Source organism: Danio aesculapii, chromosome 5, assembly GCF_903798145.1.
Source record: "Danio aesculapii chromosome 5, fDanAes4.1, whole genome shotgun sequence".
NCBI lineage: Eukaryota > Metazoa > Chordata > Actinopteri > Cypriniformes > Danionidae > Danio > Danio aesculapii.
The window spans coordinates 24,647,379-24,659,889 of record NC_079439.1 but is presented as its reverse complement, the minus strand read 5'-3'; the positions used below and the strand labels follow the sequence as shown (position 1 = coordinate 24,659,889).

The following is a 12,511-nucleotide window of genomic DNA, read 5'->3' as shown; positions in this document are numbered from 1 at the left end:
CCACCATCAGTGTGCAGCATCCACCTGGATGGCACGATGGCAGCCATATTGCACCAGACTGCACACCACACACCAGCTGATTGCTGGAGAGGAGACCATTTTGATATGGGGATGGTTAGGAGTATGGCTGTGCGATTTGGGGAAAATATCTAATAGCAAATTTTCTGACAGATATTGCGATTTTTATTAGCGACAGCTCTTAAAAATGACCAATTGATTGGGCAGCACGAAAGTGTGCTCACTCAATTGGCCAGTAAGGCTATCACACACAAATGGCCGTCACGCATTTGCTCTGGGTGGGGAAAATTAAATAATACATATACTGTATATTTCTCATATCGTAGCCTCTTGCGCTTAGCAAATCACAACGTTTCAAATTGTGATTGCGTTTGGCATTTGATTTCAATTATTGGCACAGCCCTAGTTAGGAGGCCATGATGGACAGAGGCCATGGGCAAATTTGGCCAGAATACCAGTGTGAGGTGGTGGATGAGGTCAACCCTCATCAATATACTGGGGCATAAGGACCCACACAGACCACAGGTTGAGTGCCCCCTGCTGGCCTCACTAACACCACTTCTGACCAATAATATCCAGCTGCAGTCCCGCAGAACCACACACACAATCTAGGCAAACATATATGGTTGGGATGGATGATAATGTTATTAACGTCTTCTTGGACATCATCATCGATATATTTTGATATATATGGTTAATAAATATTGTACACAATAAACAATAGTGTTTACTTTACTTTATTTCACAAATATTGCAATCGAGATGGGCGAATGGGGAGTGTTGTTTCCGATCAGTCATCATGGATGATCAGTCATTATTATCTGACAGAGTCAATATAGCAGATACTCGATTGTTGGCCTTGCTGAAAGATCTAAATTGGACAGGTTTAATTTATATAATGGATTCATTTATAGGTGGCAACACAGTGGCGCAGTAGGTAGTGCCGTCGCCTCACAGCAAGAAGGTCGCTGGTTCGGGCCTCGGCTGGGTCAGTTGGCGTTTCTGTGTGGAGTTTACATGTTCTCTCTGTGTTTGCGTGGGTTTCCTCTGGGTGCTTCGGTTTCCCCCTCAGTCCAAAGACATGCGGTACAGGTGAATTGGGTAGGCTAAATTGCCCATAGTATGGGTTTCCCATTGATGGGTTGCGGCTGGAAGGGCATCCGCTGCGTAAAACATATTCTGGATAAGTTGGCGGTTCATTCCGCTGTGGCGACCCCAGATTAATAAGGGGACTAAGCCGAAAAGAAAATGAATGAATGATTAATTTATAATGAAGGAAATAATAGCAAGTTAATATAGGCAATAATACATTTTACATGTAATAAATGTATAACACTATAATTATATTTTACTCAAGCGATTTAATAGTGTTTATTTTAAGTTAATAGTGTGTAGCTTAATTTTCTAATAACTTTTTAATTAATGATTTCCCACATTAAATACTGTAGTAATTTATAGTAAGCACCATATTGTTTTTAAACCAAAATTTAGCAATAGAAACAAATTAACTATTAATAATTAATCCAAAAAAAAAAGTAAATTTATATATAACTAACAGCTGTGACAGTTTAGTAAAAGATATTAGTTTAGAATCAGATAATCAGTTTATAACTATATTATATATTGTTTAAATGATTAACTATAGTAATTCATTTTAATGTGACACATTATTGTTTACTTTTTATATTTTACAACAAAGTGATTTTAACCAAGTATGATAATATTAAGATCCAGATTTAATTTATTACACTTAATCCTACAATTAGACTGTCTATTTTGTGTATGTGGACACGTGAATAAAGTCATAAGTGTCTTTGACCAATTATTTTTATTTAAATAATTTGGGTTCAGAAACCGCAGAGATGTTAAAATGATCGTTACGATATAATAATAATGACTGAAATAGGAAACCATATTTGTGAAATTCAATAGGTGGCGATAATGCTAAGGAGTTAGTTAGTTACCATATGTGGTTTGCCTAAATCGTGTGTGCCTGAAACGTGTGTGGTTCCGCAGTTCTGTGGTCTCCCATCCAGGTACAGACCGGGTGCAGCCCTGCTTAGCTTCAGTGGGCGACCACGTGAGAGTTGCAGAGAGCTAGCTGGCGGCTAAATCAATATCACTAAGTCCAATATCACTAGAATATTTATCATCATTAATTATCTATTATCAATAAATGAGTCCGCAACAAAACTGCTTTCAGTTTTCAATTCAATTTTATTTATAAAGTACTTTAAAACAACACAGTTGACCAAAGTGCTGACAATACAGAGTGAAACAAAGCAACAAAATAGCATCACAAAATAGCATCACATTTTTACAAATTAGGAGACGCAGTATCCACTCATCTCCATTCACCTGTAAGCAGAATAAGAGTGAAGAGAAAGAGATGAGCACTAAGGGGAATCTGCTTCATATAGCCGAATATTTATAATAAAATAAAACAAATTGTAGGCTTTAGTTTTTAAAACATTACAAATGTATTTAAAAAAACATACACCATCTTACATCTGCATATGATTATTTCTTGAATCTTGTCACACAGCTTCACACTGAATGTGATTTTCTGAAACGAGGGGAGAAAGGGGTGGACGGGGCGGATGTTTGAAGCTACAGCGCTTACATTATTCTACTAATTGGCTATTAGCTGTGAGCCGAAAGTGTCAGTCAAAACACTGAAGAAAATAAGCAGACACAAATGCAAAGAAATAAAATTGCTTGTCATATTTTCTACCCAGGCAACCATCATTAAAAAAAAAAAAAGCTGAAAATAAACAAACTGCGACCCGTGATTTAATGCAGCTTAACAAAATAGAAGTCGCGTATTATAGACAGGCTTGGCAACTCCGGCTGTGATTTGTACTTGTTGAAGATTTCAAAAGCGGATGTGAATTCCATTTAGATTATGTGGGTGTTTCAATCATGATCACAATCTTTTAACTATTAATTCTGAGGCTCTGTTGTGATCGTCTGCCTGCTGTGGCAATAGGAACAGTTCTGTCTCAGTTTTGCGTTATTGATTAATATCTTTCCAAAATCCAGTCGTTAGCAAATAAGGTGATAAAAATAGTGTTTGAGAGAGAGTGTGTGTGTGTCTGTTTGTGTAAGTAGGGCACAGCGTCCTGTAACAAGGGAACAGTGAGAAAACTAAAAATACTCCCTTTCCTCTCATCCAAAAATACAGCTCTCAAAGGTACTGTTACATTCTTCCTTTCTCCTAGTTTCACGTATTCCATCTCTTTCTGTTTGTTACCCTCCATGTCTGTTTTCCTAGTTTTGCTTTCCACACACACACACAAAAAGAATGTGTGTGTGTGTGTGTCACTAGGAGGTCAGAGAGATAATGAAATCCATGGGTAGATCAATCAGCGCTCAGAGAAAGCTAATCAGAGCGCTGGGCATTCAGCAGACCGGCTGTCTGATGCTGTTTGTAAATCAATATGTGTGTATGTGTTTGTGTGTTTGTGTGTGTGGGCGTGGTCGGGTCAAACCTTTATGATGTGCCTAAGAGTCAGTGAAGCTTTGCTGGCATGCCACTAAATATTCCAATATTGCCACTGTATTTAGGTACTGCAGCTTTGCTGAACAATAAATAATAACGCAGTCCTATGTGTGTGTGTGCGTGCCTGTGTGCGTGTGTGTGTGAAGGCATGGCTATTGTAACAGCTATGCAGTGGCCAGCAGGTGCAAGCAGGACAATGGAGTGAATTCATTCAGCTCTGGTTGTGTAACTATGCGTACTACTGATCTGATTTTTCTCATTAAAAAACATTTTACAAAATTATTTCCATAGACACTCTGCTTTATTCTCCAGGTATTTGCAGCTAGCATTGTCAATACTTCACAGTTAAATTAATAAGAGTTGTTTGTGAATTTTCTTGGCGGGGGAAGTCTTGATTTATGTGCTGAACACATTTTTTTCTTTATAAATGGGGTGCTAATGTTATTATTAATATTTGTTTTTAAATACGTTTTGAATATTACTATTTTTGCAATAGTTATTATATTATAATATATTACAATTTATACAACAGTTCTGTCTGGTTATTGAATCTGATTGGCTGATAGCCGTGCGATATTCTGCCAGTAACAGTACTCGTCAAGCCTCTTCACCCTTTACCCCCTTGTGTATTACTCCACCTACAAACAGCAACAAGCGGAGGACACTCTACAGTTTAACAAATATTGCAGCTATTGGACAACATTATGTACTTTTAAGGCTTTTTAGTCGAGAATGTAGTTGTTTAGATTGCAACAATGCAGTTTATTTATAAGGATAGTGCCTATTTTTAAATATTTATCATTTCTGAGAGAGAGCACATTGGTGGCCATTTGCCTGTCATTGAGCAGGCGGTGGATGTTGTCCATCCACAAGATGGTGACAGAGACTGGATAATAAGCCCTTAGAGGAGGAAAAATACAGCTTAATTTTAAACTACAGCTGATCAAAACATTATTAAACTGGTAAGTGACTTTCTAAGTCGACCTATTGTAGTGCTGTATTTATACCATAGTAATTGTAGTGTGTTGACTGTGAGATGGCACTTGTCTTAAAACCGGAGATGGCCATCTGTTTCTAATGAGTCTCTTTTTTTCGCTACTGCAGACTAGTTCAGTAAACAGAAATAAAGAAGAAATGCCCACATGTGTTTAGCTTTTTTCCTTATCACAAACACGACAGTAATCTGGTAGTTTTGGCGTTGCTTTGGCTTTTTCTGAGTTAACTATTGTGATCTCCCCATTGCAACATGGAAACAGTGGTACATTTCTGTAGACTGATGGCATTTCATGCCGTTCAGCCTTATAATCTTAAAATGTGAGCAAAATCACCTGTTTTGTCATCACTTTAGACATTACGTTAGAGAATCATTCAAATACTAGCTCTAAAGCTGCTGTTCTGATGTCAGCTGCAGATGTGAATGAATGGCGAAATAAAGTAGTTCTTCTTACAAAAGTATTTTGACACTCTCTGTGTTTGATTATATTTTTATATACTTTATATATTATATACACAATTATGCCATCGAACTGTTGTATAAACGCAGTATCACACTAGTAGTAGTGCGATGTGGCTGTGTACACATACCTACCACCAGTGCCGATTTACAGCCACATCGCACTGCTACTTATGTGATATTGCTGATATATTTAATAGTAATAATATATTAAGGAGTTATTATATAGTTAGTGTATATATATATATAGTGTATATATTTTTTCCCCAATTTCTGTTTAACGGAGAGAAGATTTATTTAACACATTTCTAAACATAATAGTTTGCCATGATGACAGTAAATAATATTTTATAATATTTAGACACTTCTAGTGACATTTAAAGGCTTAACTAGGTTAATTTGGTTAACTAGGCAGGTTAGGGTAATTAGGCAAGTTATTGTATAATAATGGTTTGTTCTGTAGACTATCAAAAAAAATTGGCTAAAAGGGGCTAATAATTTTGACCTTAAAATGGTTTTTAAAAAATTAAAAACTGCTTTTATTCTAGCCAAAATAAAGCAAATAAGACTTTCTCCAGAAGAAAAAATATTATCAGACATACTGTGAAAATTTCCTTGCTCTGTTAAACATCAATTGGGAAATATTTAAAAAAGAAAAGAAATTCAAAGGGGGCTAATAATTCTGAATTCAACTGTATACATACATATATATATATATATATATATATATATATATATATATATATATATATATATATATATATATATATATATATATATATATATATATATAATGTTTTAATATTTTAGTATTTACACAGTGTTTTATTCAGGGTTTTTTGTTTTATTTATTTCTAAAGGTTTTTTTAATATGATGTTAAACTAAACAAACAATTTCCTGAGTTTTTTTTAAATATATAATTATTTTATTTCACTAACCCTGGTGCTTTTACGTCTTCATATTACTTTTTCTGTCCTCAAAATCCCCAAGAAGTCTTTAAAAAAATTATGCTCCCTTTAAATAATAGAATTATTTGAAGAAACCAGTTTTTTATTGCTGTAAATTATACATGTACACATTGCATGTTCTGTATTTTACCAGATGTGATTTACTATGTACAAAATTGTAAAAAAACTAAATCCAAAATGTTTTGAGCGTTGCTGATATTTGGCTTGATTCATTTGTGAATAAAAACACTCAATTACAAAAACTCCTCACTCTTGATTTTCTTTGTTATACAACTATATTATTCTTATACCACAATGCCAAAACAAAAAACATTTTATGATAAATTTTCAAATGTAATACAAATAAAAAACAAAATAACTGCATTGCATAAGTTTTCCTTCCCTTTTCATTTACACTTGATATTTAGTCCAGGAGCATCTTTGAGATGTTTCTTAAATTGAATTTTTATCTTAATGGTTCGGACATGATTTGAAAATACACACACACATCTTTAAGGAATAAGCGCACAGATAGACAGTGCAGGAGAGGCTTATACAGTGTCTGTATAAACATCCTTCATAGAGTGGCCCGGCCAAAGCTCTGACTTAAACCCAATGAAACATCTCTGGAGAAACTTTAAAATGGCCTCCATCAATAGGTTGATATTTGGCTTGATTTATTTGTGAATTAAAACTCTTAATTACAAAAGGTTCAGAAGCATCTTTCATAGAGTGGCCCGGCCAGAGCTCTGACTTAAACCCATTCAAACATCTCTGGAGAAACTTTAAAATAGCCTACATCAATATGTTAATATCTGGCTTGATTTATTTGTGAATTAAAACACTTAATTACAAAAACTCCCGGCTTCTGATTTTTCCCTGCTATTCAACTATATTATAATAAAGCAAAATGCAGTTATTCAGACATATTGCAGCCTCAATGACACTCTTTTGTTTCTTCTTTTATTTCCAGGTTGTGATCTCCGGAAAGAACAGTCGAGGATATCATTACATCCTGGCTAATCTTGTAAGAAATGTGCAAATGCTCATAGCTCCTATTTTTTAACCTTGGGTGAGCGTCCACATTTGACCGCTGAACGTTGCTCTTTTGCAGGGTTTTACCAACATGAGTTTGGATAAGGTGTTTTCAGGAGGAGCGAATATTACTGGATTCCAGATCATAAATCCTGACAGCCCAATTGTGCAGCAGTTTCTCCAGCGCTGGGAGCGGCTCGACGAAAGAGAGTTTCCCGAGTCTAGAAGCTCTCCTCTGAAGGTCTTTCTATGCTTATTTATGTGCATATGTGATGTGTTTATTTGGGAGTGTGCCACTTATGAATATGTTTGTGGCGTTTATTTGTGTGTGTGGATGTGTAATTTATGATAACATGATTTGATGAGATTAATATACAGTAGCAGCCTGGTTTTATTAAACATCTCTTTTATTCCCTATCTGTGCTTGTCAAGTGAAATCAAAATCAACATTTTTTTATGGAACATTTATTGTAACACTTCAATTTTTTGAAAACAGGCTAATTTTACGAGGCCCCTAGAGCAGAATGGTTGAGTTTTACCATTTTTGACTCCCATTCAGCCGATCTTTGGGTCTCACAGAAGCTCTTTCATCTTAGCTTAGCATAGATCATTGAGTTAGATTAGACCATTAGCATCTCACTCAAAAATTACCAAGAGTTTTGATAATTTTGCTATTTAAAAGCTGTGCTCTTCTGTAGATACACTAACTATACTAAGACAGACAGAAAATTACAACTTTTTTGATATGATGAGGAACTGTACTATATTATGTGGTGGTTCATTCCACTGTGGCGACCTCTGATAAATCAGGGACTAAGCCGAAGGAAAATGAATGAATGAATATATTATACTATGCACAATGGTAGGACTTGGTGCAAGGGAGTATTTTAATGCATTGCAAATATCATTGTGCCTGCTGCAACCATGGTATGGCTGCAAGGTTATGTGATTATTATGCCGGAATAAGAGCATAATTGTTAGACCTAGGCCTAGAAATAGCAATTTTGAATTTTCTGTTCTTAGTACACAATGCAACTGTAGAAGAATCGAGCTTTCAATAGGAAAATGATCAAACTCTGATAATTTTTGAGTAAGATGCTAATGGTCTAATCTGATTCAGTGATCTATGCTAAGCTAAACGTGATCCTTCCAGACTGGCTGATTTAATTAAAAAATGATTAAACACAACTGTTTATCTCTTGGGAAGTCATTAGAACCAATTTTCAAAAAGTGGAATTTTCCTTTAATGCTGAATGTGTTCCTCATATTGCAGAATCAATTTTGATTATGTGTAACAGAATAGGGAAGAAAAGATGCCGTTTCAGTTTTGTGCCGACTTCAAAAGCTCCTAATGCACCTCACTCAGCTGTTGCATAATTGTTAAATTCAATATGAGCACTTAAATTAGTGTAACTAGATACAGTATACATTTGGTTTGTGCAAGATTAGCCAGTGTGCTGTTATTGGAAATACAAACATTTACTAATTTTGATATTAAAAAACAACTTTCTGATTATCGGATGGGGTATTATACGGCCCCTATAGTTAAAATAAGCCGTTTAATTTTATAAATACTATTCTTACTAATATTCATCTGCTTAAAATATCATTAATGCAAAACACTAAATAGACCAACTCAATTGAATAAGTGATGACAGATGAAGCCTTAAAAGATTCATGTTAAAGTATATGAATATTTAAAAATGCAAATGTCCATATTTTAATTGTAGATATGGCATAATAATAACACTGTCAAATCAAACTGAATTGTTTTATTTGATTAGCCTAAATCGAAAAGCGATTATGTCTGATATGCTCATGGAAAATCTAAGTAATAAACCAATTTCTATAAGATTTAATTAGAAAAAAATAATACTACTTCTTTGCATGTGATTTATATCAGTTTCATGGCACACTAATGGCTGAATCTTAAATCACAATATTTTAATAATTAGAAAAACAAGTTGAAAAGATGGACAAACTTCAGTGTTGTTCTCTTAATAATAAATCAAATGATTTTTTTTTTATAAATACAAAACATTTTTAATTTTTTATGTATTCATTACCAATCATTAATTATATAAAATTACTCCGATAATTGTGTTGTCCATAGACCAGTACTTTACAAAATGTATTGATAATTACATAAAGTGTTGTTCAAAAGTGTGCTTTAAAATTACAGCTAATTTACAAATAATTTAATAATTCACAGCACCTACAATAATATTGTTAATATTTATAACCACAATATTTTTGAAAACCATAATATGTGACCACATACAGCTTGTGTCTCCGTCTCTCTGTGCCAGTTCTGTAAAGGTCATCTTTACCCACAGGCCTAATTTCATCTCTTTACTTCAGAATGGAAGCTAAAATTTGCAAAAATCTAAAACCGAAATATGCCTCTTTAACAAATGGTCACTAACAGCTTGAGGTTCAACATTTAATAGATATGCAAAGCTCACTGTTTTCCAGAGACACAAAATTAGACATAGTTTCAACTGACTAAATCTCACAAGTGTTGATATTCCAATGCTATCTCACGGCAATTTGTAACTTTTTGATTTAGTAGCTAATTCGTATGAAATCATACCATCTCATTTGTACAATTTTGTATGTTTTGCTTATCCCCCATTGACAGTTGGGTTTAGAGGTGCCATGCCTCCTTTGAAAAATTGTGCATTTTCATACGAATTTGTATGAATTAGCCACTAAACTGACAAAACGTAAAATAGTTAAATTTCCTCTTGAGATCAGGCTGGATATTCAGATGAAATAAATAAAACACTATATTCACTTAAAGCCATGCAATTGTTTGAGTATTCAGTCAATTCCATGCGTGTTCAATAAAAAACATCAGGAGAGGTTTTTCTTCAATGTCAAAAATCATAACAATTTATTGAATACAAATGAATAATGCGATTCACAGAGTTCTGTTATCCTTAATGCAAAAGTTACACTCAGGAGGTGCGCCACCATTTTCATTTCCTGACTTTAACCTTGGCAACTGATATTAATAGGTGGAGTTTAGGGAAATTCTTCGTTTGTCAATCATTGTCCAGTGCTCCATTGGCTCCACCCATCCATACATACTCTTTTTCAATGAATTCTCTGCACAACATTAAAAGCATAAGACAGGAAGTCTTATGCTGACAGGAAGTTTCTGCAGAGCTAAAGTTACTTTTGGACCAGCAATTATCTACTTCTGCTAAAATTCTTCATTAATATGTAAAACATACCAGACTCAAGAAAAACTTTAGTTAATATGTGACCTTTAAATGACCAATACAAATAATTGTTTAAAAAAAAAGAAAAAGAGACAAAAAAATAGATTTCTTTTTCCCAACATGCAGCAATTTAGTGCAGAAAAAAATGCAACATGAATCATTCATCACACCATCATCTTCACTTATTAAAATTCAGTGTATTGTATAATTGTAAAGTGTTTTAAGTTGATCTGAAGATTGCCATGTTTTTCTTTCTATACCAGTATGTACAGTTGAAGTCAAAATGATTAGCCCTCCTGTCAATTTTTTTCTTTATCACGTTTTCCAAATGATGTTTAACAGAGCAAGGAATTTTTCACAATATTTGCTATCATGTTTTTTCTTCTGGAGAAAGTCTTATTTGTTTTATTTTGGCTAAAATATATATTTTTAAATTATTATTATTATTTCTAAATAATTTTTTGGTCAATATTATTAGCCCTCTAAAGCAAAATTTTTTTGGATTGTCTTCAGAACAAACCATCGTTATACAATGACTAGCCTAATTACCCTTACTTGCCAAATTAACCTAATTAAGCCTTTAAATGTCGCTTTAAGCTGACTACTGTCATGGAAAAAATGAAATAAATCAGTTTTTAGAAAAACTGTAATGTTCAGAAATGTATTGAAAAAAATCTATTGAAGAAATTGGGGGGGAAATATAGGGGGTAGGGCTAATAATTCAGTAGGGCTAATAATTCTGACATATAAACTGTACCACATGTAAACCATTTGATCTGTTTGTTGTCATGTTTAGTACACGTCTGCACTGACCCACGATGCCATCCTGGTGATAGCCGAGGCATTTCGGTACTTGCGACGTCAGCGTGTGGATATTTCTCGTCGAGGGAGTGCGGGTGATTGTTTGGCCAACCCAGCCGTACCATGGAGCCAGGGAATCGACATTGAGAGAGCGCTCAAAATGGTAGGAGGGGTCCATAAAGGGCCTCAGAAAGATAGCTAAGAGTTATCAAAATATATATTTGTACAGAAATAAATGTGTATGTTTATTGTGTTTGAAAGGATTTGTCTTTGTTTGTCCTGTGTGTTTACATGACAGCTAGACAGCATGTGATCGCACTTCATGCTTTTCTTTGTTGCTGTTATTTTGTGGGTGTTACTGTTCCTGTGTGCTTTGCTCCTGCAGGTTCAGGTTCAGGGTATGACGGGAAATATTCAGTTCGACTCATTTGGACGGCGATCAAATTACACCGTTGATGTTTATGAAATGAAGCCGGGAGGAGCACGAAAGGTTAGTGCCTCCGGGAGGGGCAGTTTCTATAAATTCACCCAATATTTCTGTCACTGTGAAGCCACAAGTCACTTCAGAGCATTAACAGTGTATGTGCAGTTTTACTGTGATTTACAGAAGACTCCCACTAAAATGTCAATCAGTGTAATAACAGTTAATATACCCCCCAAAAAATATGTCTGGCATATTTACAACAAGAATCATATGATGGTATATTAAAAGAGGATCACAGTGAAGGCCAAATATACATTATATTTTGTCACTGTCCTTTAAGCAAACATGTTTTACACATTAAGTTATCAGTTGAAATATGTGCCATTTGACTCGATCACTTATTTGAGTGATTGACTACAGGTCAGAGTAATCTTAAAAAGTCTTAATGTCTTAAAGCTCAAAAGCTCAATTTTAGGCCTTAAAAAGTCTTAAATCTATTAAAATATTGTGTTGAAGGTCTTAAATCTTTTTTTAACAGGTCTTAATTATTCTTTGTTCATGTATAGCTACCCAATCTGGCCATTGACACCCATACAATCACCAAGAATCCATCTCAATAAACATTTCACTTTTTATTATTTAATTACTTTCCTTACAGTAGCATTTGCTTAAAAGTTCTTTATTTACTGTAATTTATTTACTGACCTGACCTATATGGTTTATTATTAAATTATTATTATTGTAGACTGAAGTAATTGACAGCTATGTTTTGTTCTATTCTTGATAGGGGTTATAGAGTTTGTGAATGGATTTATTTGAAAATTAATTAAAAAAAAATCTAACTAAATTATTGTTGTTTTATTAAATGTATTCAATTTTAATCGTTTTTTATAGGGCAAGAGAAAATGTTTTCTAACTGGGATATTGGAAAAAATCCTTAGCATTTAGCCCTGTAAAGTCTAAAATTTAATTGATAATATTCTTGAAAATGTCTAAGCAGGGGTCTCAAGCTCATGGCGGGGGGGCATTTCAGTGACTGACAATTCATAGGAGGGCCGTTTTAACATTCTAGCACACGAAAAAAGTGGAAACCTGATGTAACT

At 34.2% G+C, this 12,511-nt stretch overlaps 1 protein-coding gene across 4 annotated transcripts in view; it reads left to right on the top strand.

Annotated features, from left to right (window-relative positions):
* Positions 1-12,511, top strand: part of gria3a (glutamate receptor, ionotropic, AMPA 3a) — an 89,575-nt gene that overhangs the window by 29,902 nt on the left and 47,162 nt on the right. For all 4 annotated transcript variants that reach the window (XM_056457670.1, XM_056457671.1, XM_056457672.1 and 1 more), the window contains exons 5-8: positions 6,895-6,948; positions 7,036-7,197; positions 10,980-11,147; positions 11,370-11,474. In XM_056457670.1, coding sequence (XP_056313645.1) covers positions 6,895-6,948; positions 7,036-7,197; positions 10,980-11,147; positions 11,370-11,474 — 489 coding nt within the window. The remainder of the gene's footprint in view (positions 1-6,894; positions 6,949-7,035; positions 7,198-10,979; positions 11,148-11,369; positions 11,475-12,511) is intronic.